The 24,858-nt window shown below is 42.8% G+C and overlaps 1 protein-coding gene across 5 annotated transcripts in view; it reads right to left on the bottom strand.

Moving 5' to 3' along the window:
- The window catches only part of arvcfb (ARVCF delta catenin family member b), a 508,908-nt gene that overhangs the window by 38,367 nt on the left and 445,683 nt on the right, over positions 1–24,858 (bottom strand). For all 5 annotated transcript variants that reach the window (XM_063074131.1, XM_063074134.1, XM_063074130.1 and 2 more), the window contains 2 exons: positions 4,419–4,546; positions 2,630–2,780 (listed from right to left, as the gene is read on the bottom strand). In XM_063074131.1, the coding sequence (XP_062930201.1) occupies positions 2,630–2,780; positions 4,419–4,546 (279 nt within the window). The remainder of the gene's footprint in view (positions 1–2,629; positions 2,781–4,418; positions 4,547–24,858) is intronic.

The raw sequence follows: 24,858 nt of genomic DNA, 5'->3' as shown, positions 1-24,858 counted from the left end.
GATAGCCTCATATTTCCCCTTACTCCAATTAAACGCTTTCCAAAATTGTCTGTTCCTATCCCTCTCCAGTGCTATTGTAAAGGAGATAGAATTGTGACCACTATCTCCAAAATGCTCTCCCACTGTGAGATCTGACACCTGACCAGGTTCATTTCCCAATACCAGATCAAGTACAGCCTCTCCTCTTGTAGGCTTATCTACATATTGTGTCAAGAAACCTTCCTGAACACACCTAACAAACTCCACCCCATCTAAACCCCTTGCTCGAGGGAGATACTAATCGATATTTGGGAAATTAGAATCTTCCACCACTCCAACCCTGATATTATTACACCTTTCCAGAATCTGTCTCCCTATCTGCTCTTCAGTGTCCCTGTTACTATTGGGTGGTCTGTAAAAAACACCCAGTAGAGTTATTGACCCCTTCCTATTCCTAACTCCCACCCACAGAGACTCTGTAGACAATCTCTCCATGACTTCCTATGGTTAGCACACACTTTACAGTCCCAGTGACCCGGGTTCAATTCCCATCGCACGGTAGTGTAGTGGTTAGCACAACGCTTTACAGTACTAGTGACCCGAGTTTAATTCTCACCTCAGCCTGTAAGGAATTTGTACGTTCTCCCCGCGACCGCAAGAGTTTCTTCTGGGTGCTCTGGTTTCCTCTCACAGTCCAAAGACGTACTGGTTGGTAAGTTAATTGGCCATTGTAAATTGTCCCATGATTAGAATTAATTTGGGGGATTGCTGGGCAGCATGGCTCAAAGAGTTTGAAGAGCCTATTCCATGCTGTATGTCAATAAATAAGTAAAAGATACAGTCCTCCTAATAGCATACAGTAAAAAATATGTAGATATGTTAGGAAAACAAGTAAAAATTATTCTAGGGGATTTCAATCACCCCAATATTGATTAGAAAGAAAAACAAAATATAGTAAAGAAGGAACTGAGGATCTTTGAATATATACATGACACATTCAAATCCAATATTTAAAAATCCTAGCAAGGCAAGATTCATTATTCAAGTGGAATTAAATCGGAGCTGGAACGGGGAAAGTAAAGGAACATCTAATCCAGGGGTTTGCAACTTTTTTATATGCCATGGACCAATGCCATTAAGCAAGGAGTCTGTGGATTGCAGGTTGGGAACCCGATCTAAACCATAATGGTCAATATAATGGATGATAACAGGATACATAATAAGAAAAGGTCAAGAGTCTGGGTCTCATTTCTATTGAGAAATGAAGGATAAGATGTGAGGATTAATGTATCTAGATATGGACAAGAGCATATTCGCAGACCATTAATATAAGATTGTTAATCGGAAAACCAGCAGGTAACTTGGAACAAACAACTTCATTCAGGGAAAGTGGAACTGTTCGAAAGGCCATGGTTAAAGCATTGCTGCACATTGAAGAGGGAGAGGTGAACAGTGGAATATACCTATTGATTTGACTGCAGAAAGGTGGGTGAAGCTTTGTACACCAACATCCTCGATCTCCTCATTCACAGACCCCCAGGTCAGTTCGGATTGGCAACATCTCCTCCACGATCTCCATCAGCACAGGTGCATCACAAGTCTGTGTGCTTAGCCCCTGCTCCACTCACTTTACACCTCTGACTGTGGCTAAGCACAGCTCCAGTGCCATATTTAAGGTTGCAGATGACACCACTGTCATAGGTCGAATCAAAGGTGGTGACAAATCAGCCAGTAGGAGGGAGATTGAAAATCTGGCTGAGTGGTGCCACAACAATCTCTTACTGAATGTCAGCAAGACCAAGGAGCTGATTGTTGACTTCAGAAGGAAAAAGAAAAGAGCTATTAGCCAGTCCTCACTGGGGGATCAGAGGTGGAGAGGGTCAGCAACTTTAAATTCCTGTGTTATTATTTCAGAGGACCTGTCCTGGACCCAGCACATTAAGTGCAATCATGAAGGAAGCTCAGCAGTGGCCTGACTTTCTTAGGAGTTTGCGAAGATTTGGCACGACATCTATAACTGACTAACTTCTACAGATGTGTGGTGGAGAGAATATTGACAACAATGCTCCTGAATGGAAAATCCAACAAAAAGTAGTGAATATGGCCCAGTCCATCACAGGTAACGCCCTCCCCACCACTGACCACATCTACATGAAACACTGTCACAGGAAAGCAGCATCCAAGATCGGGGTTGCCCCTCACCAGCACCCATGTCATATTTTGTTCTCACTGATGCCATCAGGAAGGTGGTACAGGAGACTCGGGAACAGTCATTACCCCTCAACAATCAAGTTCTTGAACTAAAGGGGATAATTTCATTTGACTATCACTGAACTGGTCCTAAAACTAATGGACTCACTTTCAAAGATTCTTCATCTCATGTTTTCAATATTTATTGTTTATATTTTCTTTTGCATTTGCAATTCGTCATCTATTGCATCTTATTGGTGCAGTCTTTCATTGATTATTTTATAGTTATTGGATTTATTGACTATGAAATGAATCCCATGGTTACACAAGGTGATGTAAATGTACTTTGATAATAAATTTACGTTGAACATGGGCTAACTGACAAAACAGCTTGTTGTCCTACTGCATGTCAAAGAAAAAAACATTTATAAATTCAGGACATTTATCTTTGGTACCATACCTATGAGATCCTTATTACGCCCATCCACTGAGAGATTCCGTAACGCTATTGCCACTGCTCGTACAACCTTATCAGAATCTGATCTCAGCAGCTCCACCAGGATCGGGAGGCCTTTCTCTTTACGCACAGTCGAGCGAATGTAATTCGACCACTGGAATTACAAGGAAAGTAACCACAACTTTTAATCATCCTCATACTGGAGAAACAAACATCATTTAAGCCACTTTTTACAGTAGGTTAGTGATGTTCTGTAGTCCAGGAAGAGGGTTACTCAATTAAGTTTACTTGACCCTCATCCACACCAAACAGCAAGACAGACAACATAAAGGGAATTTGCCTTTAAATGCAAAATTTGTCAATCAAATCTAAATGGGGAAAAAAAAAGTTCCAGTAACCCAGTATTTCTTTGTTGATCAAGCTACTAGTTAGCTGTTCGGATATTTTCCCATAAACATGATCAACAAGGTTACAGGTGAAAGGTGAAAAGTTTAAGGGGAACAGGAGGGAAAACCCCTTCACTCAGAGGGTTGGGAGTGTATGGAATATACTGCCAGCACAAGTGGTATATGTGAGCTTGATTTCAACATTTAAGAGAAGTTTGGATAGGTACATGGGTGGTAGAACTATGGTCCCAGTGCAGGTTGATGCAAGTAGGCAGTTTAGATGGTTTTGGCATAGATGGGCTGAAAGGCCTGTTTCTCTGTTGTACTTCTCCATGACTCTGAAACATATCACCATCATCCTGTGCCATGTGCAAGATGTGGACAATCATGGTACCTACTCTACCAAATGACAGACACCTGCTTCTATTTCTTGAAGAATTTAAGAACATGTTTTTCTACTCGCTTGCAGGTAATTGTGTCTCTATAACCAACATAACAAGCTAACAATTTCCATTGCGTGGTAACGTAGTGGTCAGCACAATGCTTTACAGTACCAGCAAACTGGGGTTCAATTCCCACCGCTGTATGTGCTCCCCGTGACCATATGGGTTTCCTCTGGGCACTATGGTTTCCTCCCACAGCCCAAAGGTGTACATTTGGTGAATTGGTCACATTGATGTACTTGGGCAGCCTGGGCTCATTGGTTTGGAAGGGCCTATTACAGTGCTGTACCTCTAAATAAAAAAAACACAATTCACTGTTCATTAAGATATTATTCAAGTTAGAGTCCTCTGCTTGGTGAGAAGGGTCATTGGTGATTGGGGTTGTGTATAGAAATCGGAATGCAGCAACACACAAAATGCTGGAGGAACTCAGTAGGTCAGGCAGCATCTATGGAAAAGAATAAACAGTCCTTTTTTTATGTAAGTTTATAAAAGATGTTGGTTGACAGCTTGTCTCCAGAGATGGAGAAAGAGAGATCAAGAAATGGGAGCGAAGTGTCAGAGATGGCCCAAGTAAAGGACAGGGTGGAAGTTAGAGGCAAAATTGATGAAATTGACAAGATCAGCAGCGGCAATGCAGTCATCAATGTAGCGGAGGTACAGTTGGGGAGTATTACTGAGGAAGGCTTTGAATGTAGACTGTTCTACTTAGGCGACTGAGACGCAGGCATGCCTGGGGCCCATGCGAGTGCCCATGGCTAATCGTCAGGTTTGGAGAAAGAGGGAGGAGCCGAAGGATGTGGACCAGTTCTGCAGGACGGAGAAGAAGTGGTGGTGGAGGGGGACTGGTTGGCTCTTTTTGTTTAAATGGGATCAGTAGGTTTCTAAGATGTTGGTTGACAGTTTGTGTCCAGATAATTTATTGACTGATATTTCTCAGTGTTATTATACAATTACACTCACTGTCCATTGCCCGGCACTGAGGTTTTGCAGGGCGCCTGCTGCTGCCTCCAACGTGTTGTAGTTTCGGCTTTCTGTGAGCAAGGACAGGTAGAGTCGCACCACTTCAGGCTGGTACAGCAGCTCATAACCTGGAGAGAGAAAAAAATGACATTTAATCTAGATGCAATGAACTGAACTTACTGTCTGTTCCAAGGAAACAGGTTCATGGGCTCAATAAGTGAGACACAAGATGAATAAACACACTAATCCACTTATTTACAAACAGTAAAAGACTGAACCAAACATCAAAGTCCCCCAGGTTACACAAACTACAACTAAATATTCAACAAGCAGGTATCTGCAGCAAACTTTCCCAAGGTTTTTCAGCTCTGTTCGCGACCTCAGTGTGAGAATGGATGCCCGGGGACAAAAGAAAGAGGCCGAGCCTCCCACACGCGTTATTCTTATACCCAAGGTGCCTGAGACTGGACCCCAGTGCCATGGCACATAAGGGAACCAATGAGAAAGAGCTGTTGTGTACTTCTGCAGGCCAATCGATGACTGGCACGGTAAAAGCAGCTTTCGACTGACAAGTAAACTAACTGCCCACGTGACACCATCAACCTCATCGTAAAAAATAAAAAGAGCACAAACACACAGAAGTGCCAATTAGAGTGAATCAACATTAAATGTGATGCAGGAACAAGGTGCAAGGGCATTATCAAATGAGTCTTAATCTGCCAATGAGAGGAGGCAGAGCAGTCATAACAGAGTTCCTGCTATAAATACAGGAGCTAATGTCACAGTGACACTTACTCCCAATAACAACACACGTATAAAAAGACAAATAATACATCTTATTTTCAGTTATTTATCTAGTTATGTATTTCTTTTGCACAATTTGTCTTCTTATGCACACAGGTTATTTGTCAGTGTAGCTGCAAAACTAATCCAAAACAGTTGCTGCTAGCCTGCAACCTTCACGGGGTTGTTGTACTTGCATGAAGCGTCCTCAGCTCTAATGAAATGATTCTTCCAGAGAGCTGAATTCCTTTATTTGACCCTTTATTGGCAATTAGCAATCATACAATTAAGCATTATTGAGCAATATTAAGCGGTCAGCAAAGATATGACCTCTGCCAGTCCTAACCCACAAACTGCCAAGAAATAACCAAGAATACACAACTTATTCCCTTTGGTTTTACCACGCCCCCACTCATGTGACTAGTTACTACAATAACCGTGCAACACCAAAAATGTGGCTCCTACAGTCAGTCTTTGTTTATATATAGTTTTTTGAAAATTGTATCATATTTATTTATTTTCCTGTAAAAGGTTGCAAGAAAATGAATCTCAAGGTAGCAAATGGTGACGTACATGTTCTTGGATAATAAACTTACTTTGGCTACAGCTGTTAGTACAAAAGGAAGTTTGTTAAAATATAGGAGATGCGGCCGCTGAACAGACAATAATAGGACTCTTCATATCATCATCATGTGCCATGTCGTATGCTGTGGTTGATGATGCTCTTGACCATGATTGTTCTTGGCAAATTTTTCTACAGAAGTAGTTTGCCACTGACTTCTTTACAAGACGGGTGACCCAGCCGTTATCAATACTCTTCAGAGATTGTCTGCCTGGCGTCGGTGGTCACATAACCAGGACTTGTGATATGCACAAGCTGCTCAAACAACCATCCATCACCTGCTCTCATGGCTTCACGTGACCCTGATCCGGGAGGCTAAGCAGGTGCTACACCTTGCCCAAGGGTGACCTGCAGGATAGCTGAGGGAAGGAGCACCTTACACCTCCTTTGGTAGAGCCATATCCCAACCCACCACCCAACATTTCACATAGAAAGGACTGAATATGTCTCAATACAGGTCTGTGGAACAGCAACAGCAACTGTGTGAATAATTAATATTTATCCAAATCCTGCAACTAATAGGAAAATACATTTTTATAGCATCTTTCACATCCCTTTGCAGTACTTTCTGAAGCAGCCATTTACACACAGAAGCTCCCACAAAGAGCAATGTGATAACCTGTCCTTCAGTAATGCGGACTGACAAATAAATATGGATAGGGACATTCAAATTAATGGCTCTGGGCTTCACAACAACGGCTGGGGATTGTTTAGTGCTTGTACGTCTCAATGAAAGACAGCACCCACCACAATTAAGAAGTTCCTCAAGATTGAACAGAAGCATCAACCTAGATTAGTTGATCAAAAGCAGAGGAAATTAAAAGTTAACGGGAGTTGGGGTATCTACAGACTTTTATTTAGAGATACAGTGTAGAACAGGGTCCAACAAGCTGTACCCTCCAGCAACACACCAATTTAATGCTAGCCTATTCACAGGACAATTTTACAATGATAAATTAACTTTAAAACTGGTATGTCTTTGGACAGTGGTAGGATACTGGAGCACTCATGGGAAGAACGTACAACTTTCTCAGAGGATACCAGAAGTGCCGAATGACTAGATGAACCAAGGATGGTGACAAATCAGCATAGAGGAGGGAGATTGAGAATCTGGCTGAGTGGTGCCATGACAACAACATCTCACTCAATGTCAACAAGATCAAGAACTTGATTATTGACTTCAGGAGGAAGAAACCAGAGGTCCATGAGCCAGTCCTCATCAGGGATCAGAGATGGAGAGAGTCAGTAACTTTAAATTCCTCAGTGCTACCATTTCAGAGGATCTGTCCTGGGCCCAGCACTAAATGCAATTACAAAGAAAACACAGCAATGTCTCCACTTCCTTAGTAGTTGCAAAGATTCGACATGACTTCTATGGATGTATAATAGAGACTGGTTGCATCACCTACTATGGAAACACCAACACACATAAAAGTTGCTGGTGAACGCAGCAGACCAGGCAGCATCTCTAGGAAGAGGTACAGTCGATATTTCGGGTCGAGACCCTACGTCAGGACTAACTGAAAGAAGAGCTAGTAAGAGATTTGAAAGTGGGAGGGGGAGGGGGGGATCTGAAATGATAGGAGAAGACAGGAGGGGGAGGGATGGAGCCAAGAGCTGGACAAGTGATAGGCAAAAGGGATATGAGAGGATCATAGGACAGGAGGCCAAGGAAGAAAGAAAAGGGGGAGGGGGGGGGAAAGCCCAGAGAATGGGCAAGGGGTATAGTGAGAGGAAACACCAATGCCCTTTGAAAGGAAAATCCTACAGAAAGTAGTGGAATTGGCCCAGTCCATCACAGATAAAGCCCTCCCAACCATTGGGCTTGTCTACATGGACCACTGTCGTAGGAAAGCAGCGGCCATGATCAACGACCCCCACCACCAGGTTCAGGAACAGTTATTACTCCTGATCCATCAGGCTTCTGAACCAGTGAGGAGAACTTCACTCAACTTAAGCTCCACAACCCTCTCTTTTCCAGCCCCACATATACATCTCTCAACTCTACCCTCAAACCTAACCCTAATGTCCAAGGCAACACATGCCCCCCAGTAAACCTAAGTGCACCCCAATTAACCCTGCACCCTTAGATGTGTAAGATGGAAGATGGAAGATCCAATAAAGGCAAGACTTGGACATGGTCAATGAAGGCGTGGGCCAGATCAAAGTGTCAGGGTTGCGTGACACAGAATCTCGAATGACAAGATCAAGAAGCACAAGAAGGATGATTTTCCCACTGTCTGAATAATCTCACCTTAACCTCACAGTGACACGATCTTCATTCTTCTGGTCCACGAAATGCCAATAAAAAAGCCAAGTTACCAACAAGGCGAGAGAGAATGAGTAAGTTAAACCTAAGCTGGGCCCACAGAAAACAAGCCACCACTAAACTCAGTGACAAGGTGGCGTGAGATTAAATTTCCAGCAAACTCTATTAATTTAACCCATGTAATCCCCGGCATCCAGACACAAAATAAAGTACAAATTTAAAGTAGGGAAGAGGAACCTTCCTTTAAGATAAAGCCTCATAACTAGGCCTCAGAACAATCTACTCCCCAAATGGTCAATTTAAAACCAAGTAACAAGGTCTAAAATACCATAACCCTAAAAATTACCTGCCTCTCATTATCTTGGTCCAAGGGATAAGCACAAGCCGGGCCTGATCAACCGTGGCTGGGCCACCTGGGTGAGGGTGTCCAATGATTAAAGACCTGAAGCACCCAAAGACCCCAGGTTGCATTACTGAGGGCTGTTGATTTAACAATTATTCTCACATGTAGATTAAACCATACAGATACCACTGTGTGAGTATGCATCAATGGTCCGTAAGATGGGTTTAAATTGATGCCAACCTAAAAAGAATAGGCCCATTTCAAGATTGCCAGCATGATTTGTAGAAGACATATAACGGTTGGCAAAATTCACAAGAAAAGCTGCAAGTTATGGTGAACAGATGGTCTTCAGAGCAGGGGATGCAATAAGTGAGATCTTTTCTTCCAGATGAGGAAACTTGCCAAGTAAAACACGTGTATATAGAGAAACAGATGAATTATATAACTATAGTTGTAAGGTACAGGGAAAAATGTGAAAAATCTACACATACCCAACATAAGAAAACTAGTGCTCTGCAGTACCCGTGACGCAGGTTCAATTCCTGCCACCGCCTGTAAGGAGTTTGTAGACTCTCCCCATGATCATGTGGGTTTCACTCAGGATTCAAACATTAGTAGAATATTTTGAAATGGGCCTAATTTAAATAAATCACAATGAATATTGTGCAGAAGATATGGTGCATACGAATAACTTGTTTTCATTCAAAGAGCTTATCGAAATATGACATCTATTTAAAATTAAAAAGCAAACTGGGGGGGGGGGAGGAGAAAGACTTTTTGAGTGAAGTAAAAATTTAAAGATTAGTGCCAAAACAATAAGGACATTGCCAAAGTCGTACATTTTATACAAAAGCAGATTATTTGTGCATGGATGCCCTCTCAACATCAGTAGGAAAAGCAAAAATAAGTTTTTGTTTAAAAAGGAAATCGATAAATATTTGAAGAAGTTAAAAGCTATGCAGACAAAGAACGTGGGTAAAAGGCCAAGTACAGCCCTTGGAGAGCTGACATAGACACAATGGCTGATAGAACTGTATAGCACAGAAAGAAGCCTATGATCCTACTGTGTCCTTACAAAGTGAGCCCAGAAGATTAAATAAATTGATCCGTTTGGTTGGCTAATGATTCTGGATGCATTCAAGGCACATTTATAGAATAGTACCAATCAAATAACTTTCTTTGCAGAGGAGGAACCAAAGATATTTCCAGGAAGCATCTACATCCAACTCTTGAGGGTGAGCAAAGGATTAGTAAAATCTAGATTCAATCCATCATTCCACAACGTGACTCCTGTTAAAGGAGTCAATGCATGAGATGCCAGCAAAGGCTTTAAAGTTCAAAGGACAAAGTAAATTTCATTTTCAAAACTCGAGATTCATTTTCCTGCAGGCATACTCAGCAAATCTATAGAATAGTACCTATAACAGGATCAATGAAAGATCAACTAGAATGCAAAAGACAGTAAACTGTGTCAATGTAAATATAAGTAAATAGCAGCAAATAATAAGAACATGAGATAATGAGATAAATTGTCCTTCAAGTGAGATCATTGGTTATGGGAACACCTCAATGGATGCATAAATGATTATTATGATTATGAGGACATGCAGTCCCCTTTTATTGTCATTTAGTAATGCATGAATTAAGAAATGATAAAAATGTTTTTCCAGAATGATATCACAAAAACACATGACAAACCGACTTAAAAACTAACAAAAACCACATAATTATAACATATAATTACAACAGTGCAAAGCAATACCATAATTTGATAAGAACAGACCATGGCACAGTAAAAGTCTCAAAGTCTCTCGAAAGTCCCATCATCTCACGCAGACGGTAAACCTACAGCGTCGCCAACTTGTCGGTGCAGCATCCTGGAAGCATCCGACCACAGTTCGACTCCAAGTCCATCCGAAAACTCCGAGCCTCCAACCACCTCTTCGACACCGAGCACCGCCTCTGCCGAGCATTTCAACCCCGGCCCTGGCAACAGGTGATACGCAAAGCCGAGGATTTGGGGCCTTCGTCTCCGGAAATTCTCGATCGCACAGTAGCAGCGGCAGCGAAGCAGGCATTTCAGAAGTTACTCCAGATGTTCCTCTGCGCTTCTCACGGCTGTCTCCATTAAATCCGGATTGTGCACGGCACCCTTAGTTACACATATCGATATTCATTTGGAACGGCCACGCACTGCGTCGCGCCGCCATCTTCTCCTCCCAGTGTAGTGATGTCCTTTTGTTCAAGAGTCTGATGGTTGAGGGGTACTAACTGTTCTTGAACCTGGTGGTGTGAGTCCTGGGGTTCCTGTACCTTCTTCCTGGTGACAGCAGCAAGAAAAGTGCATGGACTGGGTGGTGAGGATCTCTGATGATGGATGCTGCTTTCCTACGACAGCGTTTCAAGTAGATGACTCAATGATTGAAAGGGCTTTACTTGCGACGTACTGGGTTGAATCCACGAGCTTTTGTAGGATTTGCTGTTCAAAGGCATTGGTGTTTCCACACCAGGCTATGATGTAGCCAGTCAATACACTCTCCACTACACATCTATGGAAGCTTGTCAAAGTTTTAGATGTCATGCCAAATGCCCACAGATTCCCAAGGAAGCAGAGGCACTGTTGTGCTTTCTTCACAATTGTACTTATGTGCTGGGTCCAGGACAGGTCGTCTGAAATATTAACACCCAGGAATTTAAAGTTGCTGACCCTCTCCACCTCTGATCCTCCAAAGAGGACTGACTCATGGATCTCTGGTTTTCCTCTCCTGAAGTGTAGAATCAGTTCCTTGTTCTTGCTGACATTCAGTGTGAGGTTGTTGTTGTGGCACCAATGAGTCAAATTTTCAAACTCCCTCCTAAATGCTGATTCGTCGCCATCTTTGATTCGGCCCACAACAGTCGCGTCAAAAGCAAACTTGAGTATGGTATTGGAGATGTACTTCACTACACAGTCATGAGTGTAAAGTGAGTAGAGCAAGGGGCTAAGCACACTGCCTTATGGTGCACTTGTGCTGAAGGAGATTGTGGAGGAGATGTTCTAACCAATCCAAACTGACTGGGTCTACACACGTATTTTACAAATGTGGCAGCTACAGGAATTTAATCCAACCACCACATCGATTTTAATAGGTTTCAAGTGGCACAGAAGCCCAGGTACACTTCTCTTGCCTATAGACACACTGCAGTGTCAAACACAGCATACAGACAGATAACATTGTGTCCCAAAGTTAAATTTTGCAGTGAAACTCACAGATGCTTGCTGTACAGGATGGATGAAGAGCTTTTCTTGAACCCAACGAGATGGAAAATGGAAATTAAGTTCTCCCCTACCACCTCCAAAAAGAAATAGTCAATGAAATACTTGGTTGGCACCCAAGTGATAAATGGTTGTTCAGAGAAATTCACTGTCCCAGGAGCTTTAAGAAAGCATTTTAGGAAAGAGGGCAGCTTGAAAAATTATTACTGATAATCTTTGCTCTCTGATTGCCAAGAACTTTTCAACAATGACTCCAGTTTCAATTTGTGAAGCCAGAATTATAATGAATCATGAAGTGTTCAATAAGCTGATTCTTCAGCCTTAAATGTAACATTTACCTTGCATTTACCATTGAACAATTCAAAAAAGTTGATACTGAAGGTTAAGGAACACAGCTTACTGAATACTTCAGGTTCTATTACAATTATGAACAAATTCTTTTGGATTTTTGCTGCTGAATATGTTACTTTCCTCTCCCTCTAACGGTTCATTCATGCACACAATAGACAAACGGATTTTAATCATTTCTGTATTGTTTATAATTGCCCACTTCCTTAATTAAATTAAAATATGCATGAATGTAGCATTTTAGGAGCAAAACTAACACTAACCTTATGAATACAGTATCACCTACTCATCGACATCTAAAAATGGAGAATATTAAGATAAACAGGATTGAGCACGTGAATGTGGCTCCAGAACAATCATCCCATGCCATCAATCTACAAACCATGACACCCAGGGACTTGGGATATATTGTTATTTTTTGTGACTATATGCTCTTCTGCTATCGGCATTATATGTGTCTTGTTCTGTGCGTGACTGTTGCACCTTGGACCCAGAGGAACGGTGTTTCTTTAGTCTATATTCATGTGTATGGTTGAATGACAACTAAACTTGAACTACAAAGCCAACTCCATGTTAAGAGGTAATTTACCCATAAATCTGCAGATTGTAACATTGAAACAGTAAGCTGTTGGTCTCCCTCTCTCTGTGGAAGGAGTGATATCTCCCTCTCTCTCTCTCCCTCTCTCATCAGAGAGATAGAGTGCGAGCATGTGGGATGTTGAACTGCTGGGCTGAACAGTGGTTTTTGATGGACTCTAGATCATGGTCTCTTTGGGGGTTTGCTTTCGCTTGGATGGTGGGTGATGGGGGGCGAAGATGCTTTCTGCTGGAACAAGTAGGGGGAGGATCGATGCTTTGCTTCTGCTGCTGCTTGTGCATGGGAGGGGGGAGCTGGGCTTTGGGTTTCTAATGTTTTCTGTCATTCATTCTTTGGAGGTTTTCTTCTGTTTTGTGGATGTCTGTGAAGAGCAAGAATTTCAGGTTGGAGTGTATACATGCTCTGATATTAAATGGAACCATTGAACTATATGGTTTCCTGATAGAATTTTTTGAGGATGTGACTAAACACATTGATGAAGATAGAGCAGTAGATGTAGTGTATATGGATTTCGGCAAGGCATTTGACAAGGTACCCCATGCAAAGCTTATTGAGAAAGTAAGGAGGCATGGGATCCAAGGGGACATTGCCTTGTGGATCCGGAACTGGCTTGCCCACAGAAGGCAAAGAGTGGTTGTAGACAGATCATATTCTGCATGGTCAGTGACCAGTGGTGTGCCTCAGGGATCTGTTCTGGGACCCCTTCTCTTTGTGATTTTTATAAGTGACCTGGATAAAGAAGTGGAGGGATGAGTTAGTAAATTTGCTGATGACACAAAGTTTGGAGGTGTTGTGGATAGTGTGGAGGGCTGTCAGAGGTTACAGCAGGACATTGATAGGATGCAAAACCGGAATGAGAAGTGGTAGATGGAGTTCAAACCAGATAAGTGTGAGGTGGTTCATTTTGGTAGGTCAAATATGATGACAGAATATAGTACTAATGGCATGACACTCGGCAGTGTGGAGGATCAGCGGGATCTTGGGGTCCGAGTCCATAGGACACTCAAAGCTGCTACGCAGGTTGACTCTGTGGTTAAGACTCTGTGGCCTTCATCAATCATGGGATTGAGTTCAGGAGTCAAGAGGTAATGTTACAGCTATGTAGGAGGACCCTGGTCAGACCCCACTTGGAGTACTGTGCTCAGTTCTGGTCACCTCACTGTAGGAAGGATGTGGAAACCACAGAAATGGTGCAGAGGAGATTTACAAGGATGTTACCTGGATTGGGGAGCATGCTTTATGAGAATAGGTTGAGTGAACTTGGCCTTTTTTCCTTGGAGCGACAGAGGATGAGAGGTGACCTGATAGAGGTGTATAAGATGACAAGAGGCATTGATCGTGTGGATAGTCAGAGGCTTTTTCCCAGGGCTGAAATGACTAGCACGAGAAGGCACAGTTTTAAGGTGCTTGGAAGGAGGTACAGAGGAGATCTCAGGGGTAAGTTTTTTTAACGCAGAGAGTGGTGAGTGCATGGGATGGGCTGCCGGCGACGGTAGTGGTGGCGGATACAATAGGGTCTTTTAAGAGATTCCTGGACAGGTACATGGAACTCAGAAAAATAGAGGGCTATGGGTAACCCTAGGTAATTTCAAAGGTAAGGACATGTTCGGCACAGCTTTGTGGGCCGAAGGGCCTGTGTTGTGCTGTAGGTTTTCTATGTTTCTAACTCATTTTACAAAAGTTAAGCTTATTTATTGCAGCATAAAGCACAGGTACTCCAGTGTTTTGCTAAAAAGTCTTAGAGGACATTTGAAGTCATATTTATCGAACAGCAACAAGAATTTAGAGTCATTTACTGCAGGCTAACCACAGGGAACAAAATGACAACTGGGAAGGTGTCTCTGGCCTGTAAAGTTGCATTTTAATCATCTTGTAAAAATAGAATACCAGGAACACAGGAAATGCCTCATCGGAAACGAACAGGTTGTTGTAAAAGTATCCATCCACTCAGTCTCCCCTCGATGATTCTAGTATTTCATTATTGAATTGTATCCAGAAAACTTCGCTGGGAAAGCAAAAGTCCTCATTTACTTAAACAAAAATGTCTATTCATGAGATCATCATCTGGCAATAGGATTGTTCGAAAGTCACGTATTTTTGCTTGGTTGATAACTTTTATTTATTTATTGAGATAGGGTGTGGAATAGGCAATTTTTGCCTTTTGAGCCACACTGCTCAGCAATCCCCTGACTTAACCCTAGCCTAATCACAGACAATCTACAATGACCAACCAGTACGTCTTTGGACTGTGGGAGGAAACCAGAGCATGCAGGGAAAACCCATGCGGTCACGGGGAGAATGCACAAACTCCTTGCAGGCAGCGAGGGAATCGAACCCGGGTCGCACTGTACTGCAAAGCATTGTGCTAAACACTATGTCATGAGAGTAAACATTTTATTTTTGTAAGATTTGTAAACTTATTATTCTTTCTACATTGACCAGTTAAATTGTAATTCAACTTAAATGTACAGTTCTCACATGTGAAAATTAGATTGTTCCCATACCACATAAGAAAAAAACCACAGAATCTAACAATTGCACACAAGATGTTTCAAGAGAAACCAGAGAATCACCCATATGGAATGGCAGCTGAGGTATTTAAAGAATCGCGTGTACTTCAGAACTAACATCTATATAAGGTAATGCATAGAATCAGCAGAGCAGGTTAGAGTCAGACGGCAACAGCAGAGAACTAGATCCTTCTGATTAATAAGACCAAGCACCCACCTCCACATTTATACACTATTTTACTCTCCCTCACATTCCCACCAACCTACAACCACCCTTTCCACAACACCATGTGTTCAACCACCTAGCTAGGGATAATTCATAGTAGCCAGTTAGCCCAATATCTTGCATATTTTTGGGGTGTGAGAGAAAACCAAAGCACCTAGAAAAGATCCAAGTGATCGCAGGAAAAGTCAAAGTTAATCATCAAAGTCATCATATACTAACCTTGACATTCATTTCTTGTGGGAATTTACAGGAAAATAAAGAAATACAATCCTCCAAGAGGACCTCACTTTGTCATAGGGTTTGGATGCTTGTGTGCCTCAATGACCCAATGTCGGCAGGAGTCAGGGCTTTATGCTTTGGCTGTTGGTAGGGTCAACCATGCCAAACAGGTCGAAGGGTAGAGACCAGACTAAGAATAGTTTACCGGTCCTCCATGTTTGAGGGCTCAGGGCTAACAACTCTGATTGGAAAAAGGAAAACTGTTACGGAAACAGCAATGAAGGATCCTTCTAAATCTGTGTAACTGAGGACCCTGAACCACGTCTGTGGCACAAGAGAGAAGATGGCCAAGGACAGACAGAGACAGAGGAACTTCATTGCTGCTACTACTACTACTACGTCGACTCAGGTCTAGGGGGCCGGTGTCGGACACGATGACGGACTCTCCACTTCTCCCTCTCCCTCATCAGTGTGTTCAGTTCATCTACATTAGCCGCGCTGCTAACTTCTAGGAGCGTGTTGACCATAGTCTTGGGAGGGTTCATCCTCCCATGCTTGGGCTCTCATATGATGACCAGGTTGCCCTAAATGCCAGCTGTGTAACGGGCACTAAGTAAGTACAGAAATACAATGGAATTTATAAAAAACTATACACCAATAAAGACATAAATACAAAAATATTAAATAAATAATGCGAATGTGAGTTGTAGAGTCTTGAATCTAAGTTGTGGGATCAGTTCAGAGTTGGGATGAGTGAAGCTATCCACACTGGTTCAGGAGCCAGATGTTTGAGGGGTAATAACTGTTCCTGAACCTGTCGGTGTGGGACCTACAGCTCCTGTACTATTTCCCGATGGTATTAATGAGAAGACAGCATGACCTGGATGGTGGGGGTCTTTAATGATGAGTGCTCCTTAATAACAGGCAGAATAACAGTTTGGCATGGACGAGACGGGCCGAAGTGTGCTGTAGTGCTCTATGACTCTATACAACAGAGGGGTCAATGGTGCAGCCAGTCAGTCTGCTGCCTCACATTTCCATGTGCCTGAGTTTAGATGCTGATCTTTTGCCTGCTTGGAGTTTGAGCGTTTAGGAGTTTCCTGGGAGTTATGCTCTCTTCCCACATCACAAAAGACATACTGGCTGGCAGGTTAACTGACTATTGCAAATTTATTTACTTATTTAGAGATACAGAGTGGCCCTTTGAACCGCACCACCAACAATTGCCGATTTAACCTTAGCCTAATCACAGGACAATTTACAATGACCAAATTAATTTATTAACCGATACATCTTTGGAATGTGAAGGAAACCAGCTCATTCCATGGGGAGGACAGATAAACTCATTACAGAGGGCGCTGGGATTGAACTCCGAACGGCAACACCCAAGCTGTAATAGTGTCGTGCTAACTGCCAGGCTACTGTGGCACCCATTACCCCTAGTGCTGGTGTGCTGAAAATATATGGGCATGCAGGATCACTGTAATCAGTGAAGGAATAGGAGTGAGAGCATTGTGTTGACAGCCAGCCGATCCATGCTGTATGATTATGATATCTAATGCTACATCACTACAAAAGCAGCAAGAGATCTGATTCTTAACAACTCTTAATTGTTTCTATGAAGTTATAAATATAGCAAAGGCAACCAGACATTGGGAGATAGGAGACTTAAACAGATGGCTGTTTTTCATTGGGTAAGTAAACTATTCGATACATTGAGACTACATCTCTGTCCTCTCTGGTGGAGCAAAATAGGATTATCAGTTCTACTCTGATCCAGGTATTCACAGGCCAAGGGAACTCTTAGTCATGTCCCTTTCTGACAGTTCTTTCAGAATCCTCCAAGGACCTACCCTGGGACTACTACCATTCATGAATCCTCCAATGACCCACCCTAGGACTACTACTATTCATGATCTACAGGCATTGGCAGTCAGCTGTTTTAAGTAATCTAGTGATGCCCAATGCTACAGCCACACTACTTCCCTCAACATCTTCATACTTTTCAGGCTGACTAGCTGATCTGTCATCTGAGAAAGGTCTCCATGCTCTTCCATTAAACAATCTCTTGGACCAATCCACATACAAAACTTGGAATGCTAAAGAATAAATACACCCGCATTTCTGTCGCACTTTTTCATGCCCTCTGGACATTAAATGTATAGCACAGCGAAATGAGTAGAGTTTGGTTCAACCTGGCCTCAGCAAGGAGATGAGCAGTGATCACGAACCATTTTAGTTGGCGATATTTTAATGACTGGCTCGTGATACCAAGGAGAATTCCCCTGCTTATCTGACAGTAGCTTATTCCAATATATCTTTGAACAGAGTTTTTATATCTGTTTCAGTTGCCAGAACATTTAACCTCATCCTCAGATGCCAAATTTACAAAAAGAAAGATTCAAATGCAATAAAGCAAAAATATTTGTTATAAATGCAGAGTATATAATGGAGAATTTACAGCATCATTGCTTTGGGACAGTGCAATTTAAATTAATTCCTGTTGTGATTTTTCTATTAAAAAGGCTCAACTCTTATTCTCAGCATTAGGGTTGTTGAAAACAAAAAACTACCCCAGGGAAAAACAAACCTTCACATTTCCTTTCAGCAAACTTCATTTTATAGCTGTCAATTATCTCAAATATTTCTCAAATAAATAGAAATTTTTGATGCTTGAGAAATGATTTGCTGTTCTATTAATGTACTAAACACAGACCGTGCATGCCCAGACAATCTTCACTTCAATATTATTCTAAATTACAATGAACCAGCAGGGACCAAATAAAGTTTTTTTTAAAAATTCCATCTTGCAGAATAGCCACAGATCAAGTGGCACCATATGCCTTTCCAGTGACAAATGTTTCCACTGCTAGTACGTACAGACTTAAAATCATGCACTATTGTGGCAAAAAAAACCCGAACAAGCTCAATATCCATACAATTTATCCAATTCAACTGATAGCATTCTGATATTAACATTTGATAAAATTGGAACTGAACTTTCGGTGGAAATCGATGCAATATATTTTTCTACATTCCCGAGCTATCAAGAATGGTCATGTTGTGACAACACTGGATATAGCAATATCATTTAGTGCTGTCTACCAGCCCCTTGCTTGCTGCTGCCGGAGAAAGTGTCTGTGAATGGCGGTACCTCGCTCTCTGCTCCCAAAGGAAGGTCCTTGCACTTGAATGATCCCTCCCTCCCTCAATACTGTCGGCAGATGGTGCCGAAGCAAGGTTTAATTGCCATGATCTGTAGGTTTGTACTCCAATTCATGTTCTAGTTTCTAGTTCTATTCGCTCTTTTTGTCACCACTTTTGTGTGATTTTTGAATGCAGATAATGAACTTCTGAGGTAAAATGAACTGAATTATGCCTTTTGATTTTGTGTTTTACATTCTCTGTTTTCATTTATTTTCTTTCATTGCCAATTGTGTAGCTTTTATTGCATGTGGGGGAGGGGTTTTTTGATGTTTTGCTTTGAATGGGATGGTTCCATGGTTTTGTTTTGTGACTGTCTGTGCAGAAGACGACTGTCAGGGTTGTACTGGTATACATACTTTCGAAAATAAATGTACTTTGAATCTTCTGAAAACAAATCATTAATTATATTTCCTCAGTCAGAAACTCAGGTTGCACATCGTACATTGGTCATTTGTCGGTCTTTATTTACGTATAGATTTTCCAGAAATTCTATTGTATTTCTTTATTTTCCTGTGAATGCCTGCAAAAAACTGTATCTCAAGATAGTATATGGTAACAAATATGTACTTTGATAATAAATTTGACTTCGAAGTCATGCTACTCTTTCTTTGAGCAAGATTATAACACATCAACTTAATAAGAATATTAGTGGCAATTTAAATGAAAGACTTGTTCAAATCATCTGTATCTGAACACAACAATACTAGGGTATTGTTACTATGACTGCACCAATAAACAGACGCAGAGTATGACATACTTGGCAGCAGGGTAGTGTACTGTTAGCACAATGTTTTACAGTGCAGGTGACTCCGGTTCAATTCACACAGCTGACTGTAAGAAGTTTGCACGTTCTCCCCGTGACTGTCTGGGACTTCCTCCAAGTGCTCCAGTTTCCTCCCACAGTCCAAAGACATACTGGTAGCAGGTTAACTGGCCATTTAAAATTGTCCCATGATTAGGCTCGTATTAAATTGGGGGACTGCTGGGCACCATGTCTCGAAGGGTATTCAGCGCTTTATTTCAACAAATAAATAAATATCAGTAGCTGCAAAAGTGGGAAATATTTCAAATTTTGAAATATGAATTAAAGAAAGTATGCCACCCTTTCTCATAGTTGTTTGGCTCCACCTCAGAAACTGTGGAATTTTTTGGTCTTGTTCTTGATTCAGAAGAAAGTGATCTGAAATCTTAAGTTGCTGGTGCTCTTTATGGTTGATAGCTACAGACCAACAAATGATCACAAATGGATCCTGTGTCAATATCTATAATTGAACATAAATTGAATAATTCTCCACATTTTACTGACACCCATACTATCCTGATGCTCTAACTCTTGAAGTACAATGAGTATTGCAATTGTCCTGAAATTCCAAGTTAAATGACAATTAAGTGACACATTCCATTGACTAGAACTACAAAAATATTAACCAGAAATTAAGTTTTGAAAGTTTCCATTGATTTTTGACTTCTTTAAGTCAGAGTGCAATTGGATTCATTGGAAAGACATTTGGAGAGGAGATGGTTACTGAAGTAGTAAATAATTAGAACACAGAACATTACAGCACAGGAACAGGCCAGTCAGCCACAACGTTGTGACAAACCAGCCGAAAAGTAAATCAAAAACACCCAAACACTAAACCCTCCCACCTACAAAATGTCCAAGTCCTTCCATCTTCTTTACATCCATGTACCTATCTCTTAAAATCCTCCAATGTATTTGCCTCTACCACCATTCCATGCATCCACCACTGAGTAAAAAACTTACCCCTCACATCCTGCTTGACCTACCCCCTCTCACCTTCAATACATGCCCTCTAGTATTAGGCATTTCAACCGTGGGAAACAGACACCCCCTGTCTACTTTATCTCCGCTTCCCATAACCTTGTAAACCTCTATCAGACCTCTCCTTAACCTCCAGTGCTCCAGAGAAAACAACCAAAGTTTGTCCACCCTCTCATGATAGCAAATGCCCTCTACACCAGGCAGCACCCTGGTAAACCTCTTCTGCACCCTCTCCAAAGCCTCAACATCCTTCCTGTAGTGGGGCGACCAGAACTGTAAACAATACTCCAGAGGTGGCCTAATCAGAGCTTTATAAAGCGGCCAATGCGTGAGTGGGCCAGTGAAGGAGTGGAGCTTTGAGGCTTTGACTCGAGAGATTCTGGCAGTTTTGGCAGTTGGTCTGTGCAATCGTCAATCAAGATTTGAATAGATCAGCAGTAGTCCGTTAATTAGACAATCAAGATCTGAATAGCTCAGACTCAGCAGAAAGCAGCTGATTGGGCAGTTGAGGTCAGGTGACCAAACATTTTGAAAAGCTCAAACAGATAAATAGAGGGATAGCTCAAGCGATGCCGCCAGTGAAGGAGTGGAGCTTTGACTCGAGAGGCTTTGATGAGAAGAGGCGGAGGACAAGCTAGCTCGCAGTTAGTTTTTACAATGTCTCCTGAGACGGTGATGTGCCCCTCATGTGAGATGTGGCAGTCTTGGGGAAACTCCCCTCTCCCGCAGAGTCACATCTGCCAGAAGTGCATATGGCTGGGCGATCTGGAAGACTGTGTAAGGAATCTGGAGCAGCAGCTGGATGACCTTCAACTCATAAGGGAGAATGAGTCAGTCATAGATGAGAGCTACAGGGAGGTAGTCACACCGAGGCTGTCAGAAGCAGGTCGTTGGGTGACAGTCAGGGGGGGGGGGGGCGAAGGTGAGCAGACAGGTAGTGCAGAGCACCCCTGTAGCCATTCCCCTGAATAATAAGTTTACCGTTCTGGATACTGTTGGCGGCGACGGCCGACCAGGTGTGAGCCACGGTGGCAGGGCCTCCAGCACTGAGTCTGACCCTGTGATGCAGAAGGGTGGGATGGAGAAGAGGAGAGCTGTCGTCATTGGAGACTCTATAGTCAGGGGAGCAGACAGGAGATTTTGTGGACATGAGAAGGACACCTGCATGGTTTGTTGCCTCCCGGGTGCCAGGGTCCGGGATGTCTCTGACCGGGTGCACGACATCCTGGTACGAGAGGGAAAACAACCAGAAGTCGTGATACATGTTGGGACCAACGACTTAGGCAGGAAGAGGGATGAGGTCCTGAAGTGTGAGTTTGGGGAACTAGGCAGAAGGCTGAAGAACAGGACCTCAAGGGTGGTGTTCTCAGGATTGCTGCCAGTGCTACGTGACAGTGATGGTAAGAATTGGAGGAGATGGCAGTTGAATGCGTGGCTGAGGAGTTGGTGCAGGGAGCAGGGTTTTAGATTTTTAGATCATTGGGATCTCTTCTTGGGAAGGTGGGACCTGAACAGATTGGATGGGTTGCACCTGAACTTGAGGGGGAGCAATATCCTTGCAGGTAGGTTTGCTAGCATGGTTCGGGAGGGTTTAAACGAATTTGCAAGGGAGATGGGACCCAGAGCGATAGAGCAGTGAAAGAAGTGCATGGAGTAAAGCCAGATCTAACATATAGAGAGGCTTTGAGGAAAGAGAAGCAGAATAAACGGTGTAAAGACAGTAAGGTAGAAGGGCTGAAATGTGTGTACCTCAATGCAAGAAGCATCAGGAACAAAGGTGATGAACTGAGAGCCTGGATACATACATGGAATTATGATGTAGTGGTCATTACAGAGACTTGGCTAGCACCAGGGCAGGAATGGATTCTCAATATTCCTGGATTTCAGTGCTTTAAAAGGGATAGAGAGGGCGGAAAAAGGGGAGGAGGGGTGGCATTACTGGTCAGGGATACTATTACAGCTACAGAAAGGGTGGGTAATGTAGCAGGATCCTCTTTTGAGTCAATATGGGTGAAAGTCAGGAACAGGAAGGGAGCAGTTACTCTATTGGTGGTGTTCTATAGGCCCCCTGGTAGCAACAGAGATACAGAGGAGCAGATTGGGAGGCAGATTTTGGAAAGGTGCAAAAATAACAGGGTTGTTATCATGGATGACTTTAACTTCCCTAATATTGATTGGCACCTGATTAGTTCCAAGGGTTTAGATGGGGCAGCGTTTGTTAAGTGTGTCCGGGATGGATTCCTGTCTCAGTATGTGGACAGGCCGAACAGGGGGAATGCCATACTAGATCTAGTACTAGGTAATGAACCGGGTCAGGTCACAGATCTCTCAGTGGGTGAGCATCTGGGGGACAGTGACCATCGCTCCCTGGCCTTTAGCATTATCATGGAAAAGGATAGAATCAGAGAGGACAGGAAAATTTTTAATTGGGGAAAGGCAAATTATGAGGCTATAAGGCTAAAACTTGCGGGTGTGAACTGGGATGATGTTTTTGCAGGGAAATGTACTATGGACATGTGGTTGATGTTCAGAGATCTCTTGCGGGATGTTAGAGATAAATTTGTCCCGGTGAGGAAGATAAAGAATGGTAGGGTGAAGGAACCATGGGTGACAAATGAGGTGGAAAATCAGTCAGGTGGAAGAAGGCAGCATACATGAGGTTTAGGAAGCAAGGATCAGATGGGTCTATTGAGGAATATAGGGAAGCAAGAAAGGAGCTTAAGAAGGGGTTGAGAAGAGCAAATGAGAAGGCCTTGGCGACTAGGGTAAAGGAAAACCTCAAGGCATTCTTCAATTATGTGAAGAAAAAAAGGATGACAGGAGTGAAGGTAGGACCAATTAGAGATAAAGGTGGGAAGATGTGCCTGGAGGCTGTGGAAGTGAGCGAGGTCCTCAATGAATACTTCTCTTCGGTATTCACCAATGACAGGGAACTTGATGATGGTGAGGACAATATGAGTGAGGTTGATGTTCTGGAGCATGTTGATATTAAGGGAGAGGAGGTGTTGGAGTTGTTAAAATACATTAGGACAGATAAGTCCCTGGGGCCTGACGGAATATTCCCCAGGCTGCTCCACGAGGCGAGAGAAGAGATTGCTGAGCCTCTGGCTAGGATCTTTATATCCTCGTTGTCCATGGGAATGGTACTGGAGGATTGGAGGGAGACGAATGTTGTCCCCTTGTTCAAAAAAGGTAGTAGAGATGGTCCGGGTAATTATAGACCAGTGAGTCTTATGTCTGTGGTGGGAAAGCTGTTGGAAAAGATTCTTAGAGATAGGATCTATAGGCATTTAGAGAATCATGGTCTGATCAGGGACAGTCAGCATGGCTTTGTTAAGAGCAGATCGTGTCTAACAAGCCTGATAGAGTTCTTTGAGGAGGTGACCAGGCATATAGATGAGGGTAGTGCAGTGGATGTGATCTATATGGATTTTAGTTAGGCATTCGACAAGGTTCCACATGGTAGGCTTATTCAGAAAGCTAGAAGGCGTGGGATCCAGGGAAGTTTGGCCAGGTGGATTCAGAATTGGCTTGCCTGCAGAAGGCAGAGGGTGGTGGTGGAGGGAGTACATTCAGATTGGAGGATTGTGACTAGTGGTGTCCCACAAGGATCTGTTCTGGGACCTCTACTTTTCGTGATTTTTATTAACGGCCTGGATGTGGGGGTAGAAGGGTGGGTTGGCAAGTTTGCAGACGACACAAAGGTTGGTGGTGTTGTAGATAGTGTAGAGGATCATCAAAGATTGCAGAGAGACATTGATAGGATGCAGAAGTGGGCTGAGAAGTGGCAGATGGAGTTCAACCCAGAGAAGTGTGAGGTGGTACACTTTGGAAGGACAAACTCCAAGGCAGAGTACAAAGTAAATGGCAGGATACTTGGTAATGTGGAGGAGCAGAGGGATCTCGGGGTACATGTCCACAGATCCCTGAAAGTTGCCTCACAGGTGGATAGGGTAGTTAAGAAAGCTTATGGGGTGTTAGCTTTCATAAGTCGAGGGATAGAGTTTAAGAGTCGCGATGTAATGATGCAGCTCTATAAAACTCTGGTTAGGCCACACTTGGAGTACTGTGTCCAGTTCTGGTCACCTCACTATAGGAAGGATGTCGAAGCATTGGAAAGGGTACAGAGGAGATTTACCAGGATGCTGCCTGGTTTGGAGAGTATGCATTATGTTCAGAGATTAAGGGAGCTAGGGCTTTACTCTTTGGAGAGAAGGAGGATGAGAGGAGACATGATAGAGGTGTACAAGATAATAAGAGGGATAGATAGAGTGGA

Source organism: Mobula hypostoma, chromosome 21 (genome assembly GCF_963921235.1).
Source record: "Mobula hypostoma chromosome 21, sMobHyp1.1, whole genome shotgun sequence".
Taxonomy (NCBI): Eukaryota; Metazoa; Chordata; class Chondrichthyes; order Myliobatiformes; family Myliobatidae; genus Mobula; species Mobula hypostoma.
The sequence above is the reverse complement of the archived record's forward strand: the minus strand, read 5'-3'. Positions and strand labels throughout refer to the sequence as shown.